The following is a 17,842-nucleotide window of genomic DNA, read 5'->3' on the forward strand; positions in this document are numbered from 1 at the left end:
AAAAAAAAAAAAAAAAAAAAAAAAAGAAGGCCTGAACTTGGGATCTAACTTCCCTAATTACCCACTTGAGAAAGTTACTTACCATCTCTGACCTTCAGTAGCCCTCATTTGCAAAATAGTGATACCACATCTACTTCATTTACACAAATGTTTGCTGTGGGGGTCCAATGAGGTGACAGATGGAAAGTCACCTAGATTATGAATAGGCTTTGGATCTTACCGAGACCTTGATATGACACTTAATCTTGCTGAGCCTCTGTTTCCTCATCTATAAAATCAGATGACATTACCTATCTCATAGACATGTGGAGAGGAACCCATGAGATAATGGCTATAAGGCATATGGCATGCATATGACATATGTCTGTTATAAATGACCAGTGGTATAAGGATCATTATAAACATGAGAGACAATTGTTATTGGTAATAATGACAATATACTAAAAAAATCTTATATATATATACACACACATATATATATATATAGTTTTTTTTTTTTTGAGACAGAGTCTTGCTCTGTAGCCCAGGCTGGAGTGCAGTGGCCGGATCTCAGCTCACTGCAAGCTCTGCCTCCCGGGTTCACGCCATTCTCCTGCCTCAACCTCCAGAGTAGCTGGGACTACAGGTGCCTGCCACCTCGCCAGGCTAATTTTTTTTTTGTATTTTTAGTAGAGATGGGTTTCACTGTGTTAGCCAGGATGGTCTCGACCTCCTGACCTCGTGATCCGCCCATCTCGGCCTCCCAAAGTGTTGGGATTACAGGCTTGAGCCACCGCGCCTGGCCCTGTTTTTTTTTTGAGACGAAGTCTCACTCTTGTCCTCCAGGCTGGAGTGTGATGGCAGGATCTCAGCTCACTGTAACCACCGCCTCCCGGGTTCAAGCGATTCTCCTGCCTCAGTGTCCTGAGTAGCTGGGATTACAGGTGCCTGCCACCATGCCCCGCTAATTTTGTATTTTTAGTAGAGACAAAGTTTCACCATGTTGGTCTCGAACTCCTGACCTCAGGTGATCCGCCTGCCTTCGCCTCCCAAGTGCTGAGATTACAGGTGTGAGCCACTGCGCCCGGCCAAAAATCTTTTATTTTATTTTATTTTTTTTTGAGAAGGAGTCTTGCTCTGTCGCCCAGGCTGGAGTGCGGTGGCCGGATCTCAGCTCACTGCAAGCTCCGCCTCCCGGGTTCACGCCATTCTCCTGCCTCAGCCTCCCGAGTAGCTGGGACTACAGGCACCCGCCACCTCGCCTGGCTAGTTTTTTGTATTTTTTAGTAGAGACGGGGTTTCACCGTGTTAGCCAGGATGGTCTCGATGTCCTGACCTCGTGATCCGCCCGTCTTGGCCTCCCAAAGCGCTGGGTGGCTTCAGCCACCGCGCCCGGCCCAAAAATCTTTTATTTTTTATGAGCAGGCAGGAAAGCAATGTAATTTTTATTGACTGCCTACATAATCCAAGTTTCTAGGCAATGCATAAGCTATAGACTGTTCTGCCAGGAACTACCAACACCTGGACACCTGCTTTACTTTGAACCATCTTCTGGCTCTGCGTTCACGGATGGAATGTGTTGGACAAATATTTCCTGACCTTCTCACCATCGCCCTTGAGAATTAGCAAATCATGGTAAAAGCCTGCCCTCCCTTGATCCCATACAGGGTGTGGGGTTCATGTGCTGAAGGTGACTAGTCCTGTATAGCCTTTTTCCTCTGTGGCTCTCGCTCAGGCCTGCCTCCATGAACAGCTAATGTGCTCTCTGCTTCCTGTCACCAAGTGGCATGCTCCCAGAACCCGGCTTTCCCGCCTAGCTGCTCCACTGGTGGCTCCAGTTGGTCCAGTTGGAAAGGGAAGAGGTGCAAAAGAATTTTGGTTCCAAGCCCAAGCCATTTTTAAATACAGCTTTACCAGGAATAAAGCAGAATTCTGAGCTCTACTGATCACTGTGCCTGTTTCTCAACTGGTTCAGCACTCAGAGGAGTATGAGTATAATAATAACTCTTAACTTTCAATTCCAACCAAAAAAGGGATGAAAAACCCAGAAAAGAGGCCAAGCCCCTGGGGTCAGGACTAGAAAGGCCGTCTATTGATGTGGACACCCACCTTATACATGATGGGTGAGAACCAGGCTGGCATGAAGACAAGGTTGCACAGGCGTGTGGTTGAGCAGTGCTGATCAATGCTGGCCAGCAGGGCCACTTCACCCAACTTCCCCTGCCCTACAATCTCCACGGGCACCTTCAGGATGATTTCACCTTGCTCTTCGTACACACCTGGGAAGAGCACAATTCGGTCATACAGGCTGGCCATGGCCAAGGCACTGCCCAGGCTGTCAAACTCATGGCCTGGCCCAACACTCAGGGTACGTCGTTCCCTCCTCCGGCGGAATAGAGAAAAGCAGACGGAAGACTCCAAGTCCAAGGCATTCTTGGTCCATGTCTTGGAGGCAAGGTAATGCTGCTTGAAGGCTTCTCTCCAAGACTCAGGCTCCACATCTGGCTGGTTGGGCCAATTGGGATGGCGGCACTCGGTGCAACCCAGACACAGCTGCCGCCAGCGGGTGCTGTCGAGACTGAGGATCAGTTCATACCAGGCCCTGCATACCAGGCTGCAGCGGCCCAGGTCGGGAAGGTGCAAGTAGGCTAAGATCATGCGCCATAGCTCCAAGGGCAGGCCACCAGCCTCCATGGTCACCTAGGAGACAGACACAAAACAAAAGAGATCTCTGTCTGCCCTACTTACCAGTCCCCCTTTAAATTTTTTTTTTTTCAGATGGAGTTTCACTCTTGTTGCCCAGGCTGGAGTGTAAGTGGCACGATCTCGACCTCGCCACAACCTCCGCCTCCCAGATTCAAGCGATTCTCCTGCCTCAGCCTCCCAAGTAGCTGGGGTTACAGGCATGCACTACCACACCTGGCTAATTTTGTATTTTTAGTAGAGACCAGGTTTCTCCATGTTGGTTAGGCTGGTCTCAAACTCCCAACCTCAGGTGATCTGCCCGGCTTGGCTTCCCAAAGTGCTGGGATTACAAGTGTGAGGCACCGCACCCAGCCTCCAGTCCCTTTCTTAAAATACACCCTGCCATCTCCTGAGCCCAAGGGTGAGCAAATAAACAAGGCCTAGCCAGTCAGAGGACCCATCCTTTCGATGTGAATCCTACTCTAGATTTTTCTACCAGGAATTAGCAAGGAAAACTCTCTTTTCTCTATGGTCAGATGTTATAAGGATATGACTCCAGAACTGCCAGGTTCACCACCATGTGGAGGAAACCTTGTGGTATAAAAGCCAAACAGAAATATGACACTTTAAAAAGAGGAAGAAAACAAGGTAAGCACGTGTGTGTGTCTGTGTCCTGATAGTACCGATTCCAGATTCTTAAAGATGTCTTAGAATCTACAGTTCTTCCTTCAATTTTGTAGGATATCCCAATGGCCTTCTACTAAATCCCCCTTTTGCTCAAGCTGGTTTGATTTGGGTTTCTATGACTTGCAACTAGAAGAGTCTGGACTCCTAAGAGGGAACTTACCTTTGGCTGTTAGGCTGCTAGAGCTCTGGATCCCCTACACTCTCAGGAAAGAGACCTCTATCTCTTCATACCATTAGGAAAGAACTGAGGCAGTGACTGTCCATCTGTCTGTCTCTGCTCATTCCCAGATCAAGTAATTACTGTTTCCCCATGTGGGGCAGCCCCAGGAAAGACTACTGCTGAGTCAGATGCTGTGGGTTTTGGTCCTGGCTCTGCCATTGGTTATCCTGAGCAGTTAATTGGTTATTCTGAACCCCTATGGGCTGGCTGCCCAGCCATCTACCTATTGCTTTTTCTGGAAAATCTTCTTCTCCCCTACCAGTGATTTATATCACATGATTATAGAGGTAAGGTTCCCAGCAGATGTGTGTGTAGAACAAAGGATCCCCGACCCCTTGACTGCTACTGATTGGACTCTGGATGGTTCTAAAGGGGCCATCGAGGCCTTTCCCAGGAGAACAGGAGTTGCAATTCTAGAATCAGGCTGGCCTCATTCCTGAATGGTGGGGAATGAGTGGCCTCTTTCCTAAGCTATAAACTCAGGAATAGCCTCTGGTGATCATTTTCCCCAGGCTGGGGCATAGGAGGAGACAAGACAAAAGAAGCTGATCTACATTGAGAGAAGAATAAATTAGAGACACAGAAAAAAGCAGAGAAAAGGGCAGAAGCAAGGGACGTCCGGTTTTCTACAGCACTGCAGGTCATGGCTCCAGTCTATTCTCAAAGCTCAGCTTTACCCTTGCCCTTTGAATGCCATCAGATATCCCTGATGATGTCAGCTGGCTTCATTTACTTGTGTTTATACCTAGTTCAAGGTCTCTCATTTATGAGTGTCAATTTTCCCACTTAAAAAACAAGGGGACCGAGTAGATGACCTAGAGCAACTTCCAAGTCTGAAACCCAAGTCCCTAGACAACTAGAAAGTAGGACTATGAGTGGACATGGTGGCTCACGCCTATAATCCCAGCACTTTGGGAGGCCAAGGTGGGTGGATTACCTGAGGTCAGGAGTTCCAGACCAGCCTGGCCAACGTGGTGAAAACTAGTCTCTACTAAAAAATACAAAAATTTGGCTGGGTGCAGTGGCTCGTGCCTGTAATCCCAGCACTTTGGGACACCAAGGCAGGTGGATCACCTGAGGTCAGGAGTTCGAGACCAGCCTGGCCAATACAGTGAAATCCTGCCTCTACTAAAAATACAAAAAAATTAGCCAGGCTTCGGGGCGTGCGCCTATACTCCCAGCAACTCAGGAGGCTGAGACAGGAGAATTGCCTGAACCCAGGAGGTGGAGGTTGCAGTGAGCCAAGATCGTGCCACTACACTTCAGCCTGGGCGACACAACAGGACTCTGTCTCAAAACAAAACAAAACAAAACAAAAATTAGCCGGGTGTGGTCGTGGCCACCTGTAATCCCAGCTACTTGGGAGGCTGAGGCAGGAGAATCGTTTGGACCTGGGAGGCAGAGGTTGCAGTGAGCCAAGATTGCCTCACTACACTCCAGCCTGGGTGACAGAGTGAGACTCCATTTCATAAACAAATAAATAAATAAAGTAGGACTAGAAACAACTGACCTTCATCAAATTGTTGACCTCTCTAGGGCCTTGGGTATCCTCTCAATTTTATGAAAATGCTAATCATACTTGTCAGTTATCTAAGCCCCAAGAAGGCTAGGAGCACAAATGTATGATTGTCTGGAAGAAATGTTGAACTTCCTCAAGACAGGTGTGGCTTTAATTCTGCAGATTCATACTGGAGCCCAGGTGAGTAGGTTCTTCTCTAATGATCACCAGTGAGACTTTACTAAGAGAAAAGTTGGCATCTGCCACTCCCAAAGATGGACACCAGTTTATTTATGGCAGCTTCTATGACACTGATGTTTCCTGTTCTTCATTTATTTCTTTAGTTATACATTCTCCGGCTTTTTTTTTTTTTTTTTTTTTGGAGACAGAGTCTCGCTGTATCACCCAGGCCGGAGTGCAGTGGCGCGATCTCGGCTCACTGCAACCTCTGCCTCCCAGGTTCAAGTGATTCTCCTGCCTCAGCCTCCTGAGTAGCTGTTGCTGGGATTACAGGTGCGCACCACCATGCCCGGCTAATTTGTTTGTATTGTTAGTAAAGACGGGGTTTTACCATGTTGGTTAGGCTGGTGTTGAACTCCTAACCTTGTGATCTGCCCATCTTGGCCTCCCAAAGTGCTGGGATTACAGACATGAGCCATGACGCCTGGCCTCTCAGGCTTTTTAAGAGAAAATTGTTCTTCTACTCATTCTGTATCCACTTTGTAGCTGAGCAATCACATCCATTCCCTTGGCTTCAACTACCACTGGAAATGCATGACTACAAAATCCAAATGTCTAGCCCCAATCATCTTTCAAGCTCCACACGTGAATATCCAATTCTCTTTTGGACATTTCTACCTGGATGTTCCATAGATACCAAAAACTGAACATCATATCCAAAATGGAATCCTCACTTCCACTTCAGGCCATGACAGAATAACTAAAACTGGATAATCCCTTCCTGCCATAAACAACTACAAAGCTGGACAAAATATATGAGGCAAGTGAATATGTGTTTTCAGGCACTGAGCAGCAAGCTGCTCAAGACTGTGATTTTTGGCCGGGTACGGTGGCTCACACCTGTAATCTCAGCACTTTGGGAGGCCGAGGTATGTGGATCACTTGAGGTCAAGAGTTCAAGAACAGCCTCACCAACATGGTGAAACCCTATCTCTGCTAAAAATACAAAATTAGCCGGGCGTGGTGGTGCACACTTGTAATCCCAGCTACTTGGGAGGCTGAGGCAGAAGAATCACTTGAACCTGGGAGGCAGAGGTTGCAGTGAGCCGAGATCACACCATCGCACTCCAGCCTGGACAACAAGAGCGAAACTTCATCTCAAAAAAAAAAAAAAGACTGATTTTTGAAAGAAAGGAAACATACGAGGTGAGTGCCAAGAACATCCTGGCGTTCGTTCTGAGGCACTTTCTTACTATGGTGTAAAGAGATGGAGCCCAAGCAGAGTGGCAGTCCCACCAGGAAGGCAGATTTGAGTTCTGCGCTGCTAAAGAGGCTTGCATTTGTGAGGTGAGGTACCAGAATACAGTGAATAGCACAGAGGGGGTGGGGTAGGAGGGGCAGTTCCTAGGCTGAAGGCTGGGCTACACATGTTCAAGGCAAGACTTCATCGGATATAGTAGGGATCACCTGCTATGAAAATTATTCTAATTTTCCACTTAACTTCTGTGTTTAATTTTGTTCATTCACTCATCCGACAGACATCTATTAAGCCTTATTATGTAACAGGTCCTAAGAGAAAATATTAATAAATTGGTATTAAGACATGGTCTCTGTGCTCAAGTTGCTGACAGTTTAATAAGAGGGGAGAAGACATAGTGAAAGACAAAACAAAACAAAGTTGGCAAAAGACCTTCACTAATAGGTTGAGAAATCATGGAGTAACTCCTAGAGAAGTCTTTCTTTTTTATTTTTGGATGCAGTGGCCATGATCTTTGCTCACTGCAGCCTCTGCCTCCCAGGTTCAAGCAATTCTCATGCCTCAGACTCCCAAGTAGCTGGGACTACAGGTGCGTGCCACCATGCCTGGCTAATTTTTGTATTTTTAGTAGAGACAGGGTTTCACCATATTGGCCAGGCTGGTCTCAAACTTCTGACCTCAAGTGATCCGCCTGCCTTGGCCTCCCAAAGTGCTGGGATTACAGATGTGAGCCACCAAGTCTGGTCTTAGAATCACTTTAGAAAAGTGTTTCAGTTTCTTCTACAGTTAAATGCAAACCCATCCTATGAACCAGGAATTCCACTCCTAGTTATTTATACAAGATAAATGAAAATAGGTGTTTACAAAGACTTAGGCAAGAATGTTTACAGCAGCTGTATTCATAATAGTAAAACAAACAAACAAACTGGAAACAACCCAAATGTCCATCAACAGAAGTGTGGATTAACAAGTTCTGGTGTATTTGTACTACCGGGTACTATTCAGCAATAAAAAGGGATAAACCATTGATGTAGACAAGAATATGTATGAACCTCAAAAATAATACACTGGGGCTGGACATAGTGGCAGACGCCTGTAATGCCAGCACTTTGGGAGGTCCAGGTAGGTGGACTACTTGAGTTCGGGAGTTTGAGACCAGCTTAGGTAACATGCTGAGACCCCCATCTCTAAAAACAAAACAAAACAAAAAACAAAAAATTAGCTGAGTGTGGTGACGCACACCTGTAGTTCCAGCTACTAGGGTGCTTGAGGTGGGAGGATCACTTAAGCCCAGGAAATCAAGGCTGCAGTGAAACAGGATTGAGCCACTGCACTTAAGCTTGGGTGACAGAGCAAGCCACTTATTTCAAAAAACAAAACAAAACAAACAAAAAAGACAAAACTAGCCTTGGTGATAAAAATCAAAATAGCGCTTAGGCCAGGCACAGTGGCTCACCCCTGTAATGCCAGCACTTTGGGAAGCTGAGGTGGGAGGACAGCTTGAGTCCAGTTTGAGATCAGCCTGGACAACATAGCAAGACTCTGTCTCTACAAAAAAGTTAAAAAATTTTTGCCAGGCATGGTGGTGTGCACCTGTAGTCCCAGCTACTCAGGAGGCTGAGGTGGGAGAATCCCTTGAGTCTAGGAGTTTGAGGTTACAATAAGCTGATGGTGTCTCTGCACTCCAGCCTGGGCGACAGCAAAACCCTGTCTCAAAAAACAAACACAACCCAATAGTGCTTGCCAGCAAGGTGGAGATTAACTGGAAGGGGTTACAAGGGAACTTTAGGGTGAAGGAAATGTTTTATATCTTGACTGGTGTGTTAGTTATATGGGTGCATACATCAAAAAACCCTCACTGGAGGTTGGGTGCGGTGGCTCATGCCTGTAATCCCAGCACTTTGGGAGGCCGAGGCGAGTGGATCACCTGAGGTCATGAGTTTGAGACCAGCCTGGCCAACATGGTGATACCCCGTTTCTACTAAAAACACAAAAATTATCCAGGCGTGATGGTGTGTGCCTGTAATCCTAACTACTTGGTAGGCTGAGGCAGGACAATCACTTGAACCTGGGAGGCAGAGGTTGCAGTGAGCCAAGACTGTGCCACTGCACTCCCTGGGTGACAGAGCAAGACTCCATCTCAAAAAATAAAAAATAGAAACCTCATTGGATTGTATGCTTCAGCTCTGTGCATATCATTGCATGTAAACATCATCTCCATTTTTTAAATAGTATATATTATCATCTCTCCCCATCCCTGCTCCACCACCTGTACTGTATTCCTGGGTTAGTAACACCATCATTTTCCACCTAGCTGCCCAAGACAGAACTAGAGAAACCTCCTTGATTTCTTTTCTCCCTCCTTTCCTCCCTCTCTACCCAATGTTCTCTGAAGTCCTGTGTTTCTGCCTCCTTAAGCAATCCCTCCTATCAATACTTTCTTCACTATCCTCCCTGTCCCTGCATTACTTCTTTGGTTTGGATTACTATGACAGATTCTTCTTCTTCTTCTTTTTTTTTTTGAGACGGAGTCTCCCTCTGTTGCCCAGGCTGGAGTACAGTGGTGCCATCTTGGCTCACTGCAACCTCTGCCTCCTGGATTCAAGCGATTCTCCTGGGTAGCTGGGACTACAGGCACGTGCCACCATGCCTGGTTCATTTTTTGTATTTTTAGTAGAGATGGGGTTTCACCGTATTAGCCAGGATAGTCTCAATCTCCTGACCTCATGATCTGCCCGCCTCGGTCTCCCAAAGTGCTGATGTTACAGGTGTGAGCCACCACACCCGGGGATCTTTCTAAAATACAAATCTGATCTTGCCACTTGTTGGCTTAAAATTCCTCAGTGGTTCCCCATGGAGTCCTGGGTCAAGCCTAGTACAGAAGATCAGTTGTGAGCTTGTCTCTTTCTCTAGCCTCATCTCTGACACTGCTCCCAACCTACCCTCGCCTTCCCAATAATACCTTTCAGAGGACCTTTCTTTATCCTCTCCCCTCAGAAATTAAGTGCCTCCCCTGGGCTTGTATAGCACCCGGAGAACAGCTCTAGCCAACATTTTAAACATGTGAAACAAAACACAGATCACACAAAGCAAATGTGAGTTTACAGAATCATTTTACAAGGCAAGTATCCTGTTCACCACCACCTGGATCAAACACAAATGTTGTCAGCGCCCTAAAAGCCTCTCTGTGTCCCCCCATTCCAACCCTTCCTCAAAAAGTAAGTTCAGTCTTGATTTGTGTAGAATTCACATCTGAGCATTTCTTTATGGTTTTATCACCTCAGTATGCATCCTTAGAGGCCACAGTTTTTAGTTTTGTCCTTAAGTTTGTGGACTTTTGGCTGGGCGCGGTGGCTCAAGCCTGTAATCCCAGCACTTTGGGAGGCCGAGACGGGCGGATCACGAGGTCAGGAGATCGAGACCATCCTGGCTAATACGGTGAAACCCTGTCTACTTAAAAATACAAAAAACTAGCCGGGCGACGAGGAGGGAGGGCGCCTGTAGCCCCCCCCAAAAAGGGGCTACTCGAGGCTGAGGCAGGAGAATTGGCGTGAACCCGAGGCGGAGCTTGCAGCTGAGCCGAGATCCGGCCACTGCACTCCAAGGCCTGGGTGCAGAGCAAGACTCCGTCTCAAAAAAAAAAAAAAAAAAAGTCACCAAACTTTTTGTTTATTTTTTTTTTTTTTTTCTTGAGGAGTCTTGCTCTGCCACCCAGGCTGGAGTGCAGTGGCCGGATCTCGGCTCACTGCAAGCTCCGCCTCCCGGGTTCACGCCATTCTCCTGCCTCAGCCTCCCGAGTAGCTGGGACTACAGGCGCCCACCACCACGCCCGGCTAATTTTTTCACATTTTAAGTAGAGACGGGGTTTCACTGTGTTAGCCAGCATGGTCTTGATCTCCTGCCCTCATAATCTGCCCACCTCAGCCTCCCAAACTGCTGGGATTACAGGCGTGAGCCACCGCGCCTGGCCAAGTTTGTGGCTTTGATAGGTCTTTTGATTCTCATTTCATCTGCCGGTTCCCCTCTATCTTTTCTTTACAATTTATTTGTTGAAAACCCTGACTCATCTGACCAGAGTTTCTCATGGTCTGAATTTTGCTGACAGTATGCATTACTTGAAGGAGAGTTCACTTGTTCCTGTCACCTGCACTTCCTGCATGCTGGCAGCTGGATCCAGAGGCTTGCTCAAACTCAGGCTCAACCCCTTTAACAACACTACAAGGGGCACTGCACTTTTTTATTAGGAGCCACATTTCTGGTTGTCTCTTTTTTGATGTTAGTAGCCAGTGGTGCTCAATGCCTCTATCCAGCAATTCATTGGTGGTAACGAAATGTTAATACTCTTAATTCACCAAAGAACACCAAAAACAGTACAAAACAAAACAAAAACCAAGCCCAATCAAAACTCATTTGGCTTTGATTAGCTGAAATAATTTTATAAGGAGATTTTATAATTCTATTCATCCACTATTTGGTTATCCAGTGGCACAGTACATACAGGAAGAGCCAGCTTGATGCTTTCCTTTTATTTCTCAGTTTTCTTCTGTTTTGTTTCAGTTTTTTGGTTTTTTTTTTTTTGAGATGGAGTGTCACTCTGTTGCCCAGGCTGGAGTGCAGAGGCATGATCTTTGCTCACTGCAACCTCCACCTCCCAGGTTCAAGTGATTGTCCCACCTCAGCCTCCTGAGTAGCTGGTATTACAGGCACCTGCCACAATGCATGGGTAATTTTGTATTTTAGTAGAGACGGGGTTTCATTGTGTTGGCCAGGCTGGTCTCAAACTCCTGACCTTAAGTGATCGGCCCGGCTCAGCCTCCTAAAGTGCTGGGATTACAGGCATAAGCCACTGTGCCCAGCTTTTTTTTTTTTTTTTTTTTTTTTTTTTGTGAGACAGAGTCTTGCTGTGTTGCCCAGGCTGGAGTGCAGTGGCGTGATCTTGGCTTCCAGGTTCACGGAAGGTTCAATGATCTCAGCCTTCCAGGTTCAAGCGATTCTCTGCCTCAGCCTCCCAAGTTGCTGGGACTACAGGTGCCCACCACCATGCCCAGCTAATTTTTGTAGTTTTTGTAGAGATGGGGTTTACCCCTGTTGGCCAGGCTGGTCTTGAACTCCTGGCCTCAAGTGATCCACCTACCTCGGCCTCCCAAAGTGCTGCGATTACAGGCATGAAGCACTGCACCCAGCCTATTTCTCAGTTTTCAAGATAATGAATGGGTTCCCTGTTGTTCTCTGAAAGTGATTGGCTCTCAAAATTCATGTCCTTCTCACATGCAAAGTGCATCCATCCCAATAGCCCCAAAAAGTCTTAACTTGTTCCAGCATCAATTTTAAAGTCTAAGTCCACAGTCTCATCTAAACCAGATGTGGATGACAGTCAAGGCATGATTCATCCTGAGGCAAATTCCCCTCCAGCTGTGAGCCTGTAAAATCAAACAAGCTATGTGCTTCCAAAATACAATGGTGGGATAGCACAGGATAGACATTCCCACTGCAAGAGAGAAACAGACAAGAAGAAAAAAGTCACTGGTCCGAAGTAAGTCCAAAACAGGGCAAACAACACTAAATCTTAAGGCTGGAGAATAATCTTCTTTGACTCCATGTCCAACCTTCTGGACACAATGAGTTGGGGGCTGGGTCTCCAAGGCCCTGGAAGGCCCTGCCTCCACAGCGTTGCTGGACATAGCCCACACAGCTCTGAAAGTCTGCAGTTAATACCTGTGCCTTTCCCAGGCTGGTGCTATGTGCTGGTGGCCCTGCTTCCAAGACTCCACTAGGTCACTCTACTTGGAGCCCAAATAGGGCTCCAAGTAGCATCCTTTGAAATCCAGGTAGAGGCACACATGACTCCACGGCTCTTGTACTCGGCAACTCTACAGTTAGCCCCCGGGGATAGCACCAAGGTAGACTGCTTGTGCCCTGGGATCTGCAGCCCAGCCACACCTGGGCCTGCTTGAGCCACCAGTGGGGTGACCAGGGAACAGAGGCCTGAAGCATCCCTAAGCAATGAGCTCCAAGGTTCCAAGAGTGCCTTGGGCCTGTCCCTTTAAGCTGGTTTGCCCTCATAGCACTAGCATTCAAGGCCTGTGACGGCAGAAGCAGCTTTGAAAATCAAATGGTCACTTGGCCACACCCTTGGTTTTCTCTTCTAAACCATTTTAAAAATTCTTTACATAACCAGACTGAGAGTTTTTCAAATCTTTGTGTTCTGCTTCCCTTTTAATCATAAATTGTCTTTAAATCCTTTCTTCTCCCATTTTACTATAAGCAGTTAGAAGCAGTCACGCAACATTGTGAATGCTTTGCTGCTTAGAGATTTCTTCTGCCAAATCACCTAGCTTTCCTAGCTTTCTCTCTTTTCTCCTTCTATAGGGTCCTAGGACACAGACATTGATTCAGCCAAGTTCTTTGCCACCTTATAAGAAAGATAACCTTTCTTCCAGTTTCCAATACCTTGTTCCTCATTTCTGTCTGAGACCTCATCAGACTAGTCTTCACTGTTGCAACCACTCGAGTAATCTGTAAGAAGAATGAGGCTTCCCCTATATCCCTTCTTTCTCCAGGCTCTGGCCAGAACCACCCTTAATGTGGCATTCATGTCAATGAAGCATTTTCCAGCATTTGCTTCAAAACTGTTCCAGCTTCTACCCATTATCTGTTTCCAAGTTGCTTCTACATTTTTAGGTGTTTGTTATAGCAACACCCTACTCCTCCAGTACCAATTTATGTCTTAGTCTGTTTAGTGCAACTATGTCGGAATTCTTGAATCTGACTAATCTATAAAGAACAGACATTTATGGCCGGGCGCGGTGGCTCACACCTGTGATCCCAGCACTTTGGGAGGCTGAGGCAGGTGGATCACGAGGTCAGGAGATTGAGACCATCCTGGCTAACATGGTGAAATGCCATCTCTATTAAAAATACAAAAAAAAAATTAGCCAGGCGTGGTGGCGGGCGCCTGTAGTCCCAGCTATTCAGGAGGCTGAAGTAGGAGAATGGTGTGAACCCAGGAGGCAGAGCTGGCAGTGAGCCGAGATCACGCCACTGCACTCCAGCCTGGATGACAGAGCAAGACTCCGTCTCAAAAAAAGAAAAAAACAAAACAAAACAGACATTTATTTCTCACAGTTCTGGTGCCTGGGAAGTCCAAGATCAAGGTGCTGGCACCTGGTGAGGACGTCCTCGCTCTGTTCTTAGATGGTGGAAGGTAGAAAAGCAAGAGGGATAAAAATCTGTGTCTGCACACTGCAGAAGAATGGAGAATGCATCCCCACAAAACCTTCCATTCCTGAGGAAGAGCCCTTATGACCTTTTACCTCCCAACACTGCTGCATTGGGGATTAGGTTTCCAACACATAAATTTTGAGGGGACATATTCAGACCACAGCAGTGAACAATTCAGGAATTCAGGTTATATAAATATATATAGATATATACGCTCTGTCACCAGGCTGGAGTACAGTGGCACAATTTTGACTCACTGCAACCTCTGCCTCCTGGGTTCAAGCAATTCTCCTGACTCAGCCTCCTGAGTAGTTGGGACTACAGGCACGGGGCACCATGCTCAGCTAATTTTTGTATTTTTGGTAGAGACAGGGTTTCATCATGTTGGCCAGGATGGTCTCGATCTCTTGACCTCATGATCCACCTGCCTCAGCCTCCCAAAGTGCTGGGATCACAGGCGTGAGCCACTGCGCCTGGCCATGTGTATGTTTTTAAACTATTATGAAGTCATGGACTAAAACGTACTTTATGAGTTTCAAGTCTTTGAAATCCCTACTTTTATTAAAGTTCAAATTAAGCTATCTTTGGCCCCACTTTGGTTCCTCAGTCCTTCTGGCACAACCCCTGTACCCTTTGATAGCTTCCTTGGTATGTGGTATGTCAAGATAGCATAACAGCTTCTTTAAGAAGCTGTCTTTAAAAAATGTTCGCTGAGAAAATTGTAGATTCACATGGAGTTATAAGAAATAATAGAGATCCTTTGCATTCTTTGCTTGGTTTACTCCAATGGTAACCTTTTGCAAATCTATAGTATAATATCACACTAGCATAGTGACATTGTATAGTCCAACATCTAATTTAGATTTCTCCAGTTTTACTTGTACTCACTTGTGCATGTGTATTAAGTTCTATACAAGTTTATCACCTGTGTAACTTTGTGTATCTACTACCAGTAAAGACGGTGAATGGTTCCAACACCATATGGCTCCCTTGTGTTGCCCTTTTGTAACTATACACATCTCCATCCTGCCTCCTCTCTTCTGTCCCAACAGAATTAATTAATGGCAACCATTAATCTGTCCTCCAGTTCTAAAACTGTATCATTTCAAAAATGTTATATAAGTAGAATTACACAGTGTGTCACCTATTGAGACTGGCTTTTTTTCATTCAATGTAATTCAGTGGAGGCTCATCCTACTTGTGGTGTGCATCAAAAGTTTGTTTATGATGCTGAGGACTATTCCGTGCTATGGATGTACCGTAGTGTGTATTTGCAGAACTGACAAATGCAGTCATATGTGCAATACAACCCCCTATCAAGAAATTGAATACCCTAGAGAGTTCTCTCATGACTCGTCTGTCAAGTTCCACCCCCAACTCCAAGAGGCAACCGCTGTTTTTTTTCTCTTATCTCCTCAAATTCCTATTATCATGATTTTCTACTACAGATTAGTTTTGTCTGTTCTAGAATTGCATATAAATGGGATCATGCAGTATGTATTCTTCTGTGTAAGGCTTCTTTTGTTCAGCATAGTATTTTGAGATTCACTCATTTCATTGCATGTAGTTTACTTTTTAACTGCTCAGTAGTATTTCATTGTATTAAGTGTTAATATATAACAGTTTTTTAAAAATTCTCCTTGATGGAAACCTGAATTACTTTCAGTTTGGGGTTATTATGGATAATGCTGCTGTGAATATTCTTATGTAAGTGTTTTTGTGGACATGTTTTAATTTTTCTTGAGTCAGTACTTAGGAGTGGAATTCCTAGGTTCTTTTCCCAGAGAGACTATACTATTTTAACTCCTACCAAGAAAGAATAAGAAGCACAGTTGCTCCACATTTGTTGTGGTGTTTTTTGTTTGTTTTTTGCGGGGTCTCACTTTGTCACCCAGGCTGGAGTGCTTGGTGTGATCATAGTTCACTGCAACCTTGAATTCCCAGGTTCAAGTGATCCTGCTGCCTCGGCATCCCAAAGTGCTGGGATTATAGGAGTAAACCAACATGCCCAGCTGCTGCTGGTTTTTAAAATTTTATCATTCTGGTGGGTATGTAATGGTGTATCATTTTGATTTTAATTTGCATTTTCTTCATAATACATGATGTTGAGATATTTTGCATGTGATTACTGGCCATTCATATATCTCCTTTTTGAAGTACTTGTTCAAATGTTTTGTCTGTTTTTTTTTTTCCAGATGGAGTTTCGCTCTTATCACCCCGGCTACAGTACAGTGGCACGACCTGGGCTCACCGCAACCTCCAACCTCTGCCTCTCAGGTTCAAGTGATTCTCCTGCCTCAGCCTCCTGAGTAATTGGGATTACAAGCGCCCACCACCATGCCTGGCTAATTTTTGCATTTTTAGTAGAGATGGGGTTTCATCATGTTGGCCAGGCTGGTCTGAAACTCCTGACCCCAGGTGATCCTCCCACTTTGGTCTCCCAAAGTGCTGGGATTACAGGTGTGAGCCACTGCGCCCGGTCCTTTTGTCTATTTTTAATTTTTTTTTTTTTTTATATTATAGGACTTCTTTATATGTCCTTTGCCAGATACATGTTCTTTGAATATTTTCTTCCAATCTGTGGTTTGCCTTTTCATTGTCTTAATGGAATCTTTTGGTGAGAAGTTTTTAATTTTAATGAAGTCTAACTTACCATTTCTTTCCTTTTATGATTATTTTCTTCTCTCTGAGAAAGCTTTGTTAATTCCTAAGTCATGGATATATTCTCTTGTCTAAAAGTTTTGTGGTTTTGACTTTTACATACTGTTCTATGATCCATCATGAATTAATTTTTGTCATGGTATGAGGTAGTGGTTGAGGTTCCTTCTTTTTCTATGTGGATATCAAGTTATTCTAGCACCATTTGTTGAAAACAGTCTCCTTTCCTTATTGGGTTGCTTTGGTGCCTTTTTCAAAAAAAATCAAACAATGGTAGTGTGGGATTATTTCTGGACTATTTATTGTTTCATTGATCTATTTGTCAATCCTTACGCCAGCACCACAGTATCACCACATTTTTGACCTTTTTTCCTTTTATGAATTATGCTTTTGGTGTCAAGTCTAAGAACTTGTTACCTAGCTCTGGATCTTAAAGATTTTTTTCCTGGCCAGGCGCAGTGGCTCACACCTGTAATCCCAGCACTTTGGGAGGCCGAGGTGGGCGGATCACGAAGTCAGGAAATTGAGACCCTCCTGGCTAACACGATGAAACCCCGTCTCTATTAAAAATACAAAAAATTAGCCAGGTGTGGTGGTAGGCACCTATAGTCCCAGCTACTCAGGAGGCTGAGGCAGGAGAATGGCATGAACCCTGGAGGCAGAGCTTTCAGTGAGCCGAGATTGTGCCACTGCACTCCAGCCTGGGCGACAGAGCAAGACTCCATCTCAAAAAAAAAAAAAAAAAAAAGATTTTTTCTGTCTTTTTTTCTAAAAGTTCTATAGTTTACACTTTATACTTAAGCCTGTGGTCTATCTTGAGTTAATTTCTTATTGAAGTGTAAAGTTTATGTTGAAGTTTTTCTTTTTAGCCTATGGCTATCCAACTGTCCCAGGATCATTTGTTAAAAAGGTTATCCTTTCTCCGTTGAATAACTTTTGTACTTTTGTCAAAAAATAAGTCGGTTGAAGATATTTTTGTTCTTTTTTTTTTACAGGCATGTACCACCACGCCTGGCTAATTTTTGTATTTTTAGTAGAGATGGGGGTTTCACCATGTTGGCCAGGCTGGTCTTGAGCTCCTGACCTCAGGTGATCTGTCCGTCTCAGCCTCCCAAAGTGCTGGGATTACAGGCGTGAGCCACCGCACCCGGCCTGTTCTGTATTCTTTAATGGAATATGTCAAAACCACAATGGGGATATTAGAGATGCTTTTTCTACTGGCTTGGTCATTGTTTCTAGCCTTCTGCATCCTCCACTGGATTGTTTACGATAGGGACTGGGTACTTTTCTTTCTGAAGACTCAATACCTGGTGTTGACTCCTTTCTCTATTACAATTACTCAGGGCAACAGAAAAGATAAGGAGAGCATTCTTAGCTACGGGGTGCCTAGATTATTCCAATACTGGGTCTGCGTGTCTATGCACTATGTGAGTAGGATGCTGATTTTTTCCCAGGC

At 45.2% G+C, this 17,842-nt stretch overlaps 1 protein-coding gene across 3 annotated transcripts in view; it reads right to left on the minus strand.

The window, feature by feature from the left end:
• The window catches only part of FBXO10 (F-box protein 10), a 68,247-nt gene that overhangs the window by 30,767 nt on the left and 19,638 nt on the right, over window positions 1–17,842 (minus strand). For all 3 annotated transcript variants that reach the window (XM_017853560.1, XM_017853562.1, XM_017853561.1), the window contains one exon: window positions 2,089–2,679. In XM_017853560.1, the coding sequence (XP_017709049.1) occupies window positions 2,089–2,673 (585 nt within the window). In that variant the 5' untranslated portion in view covers window positions 2,674–2,679. Of the gene's footprint in view, window positions 1–2,088; window positions 2,680–17,842 lie in introns of those variants that run through there.

The sequence above is a fragment of the Rhinopithecus bieti genome, unplaced genomic scaffold (genome assembly GCF_001698545.2).
Source record: "Rhinopithecus bieti isolate Rb0 unplaced genomic scaffold, ASM169854v2 scaffold_36417, whole genome shotgun sequence".
Classification (NCBI taxonomy): Eukaryota; Metazoa; Chordata; class Mammalia; order Primates; family Cercopithecidae; genus Rhinopithecus; species Rhinopithecus bieti.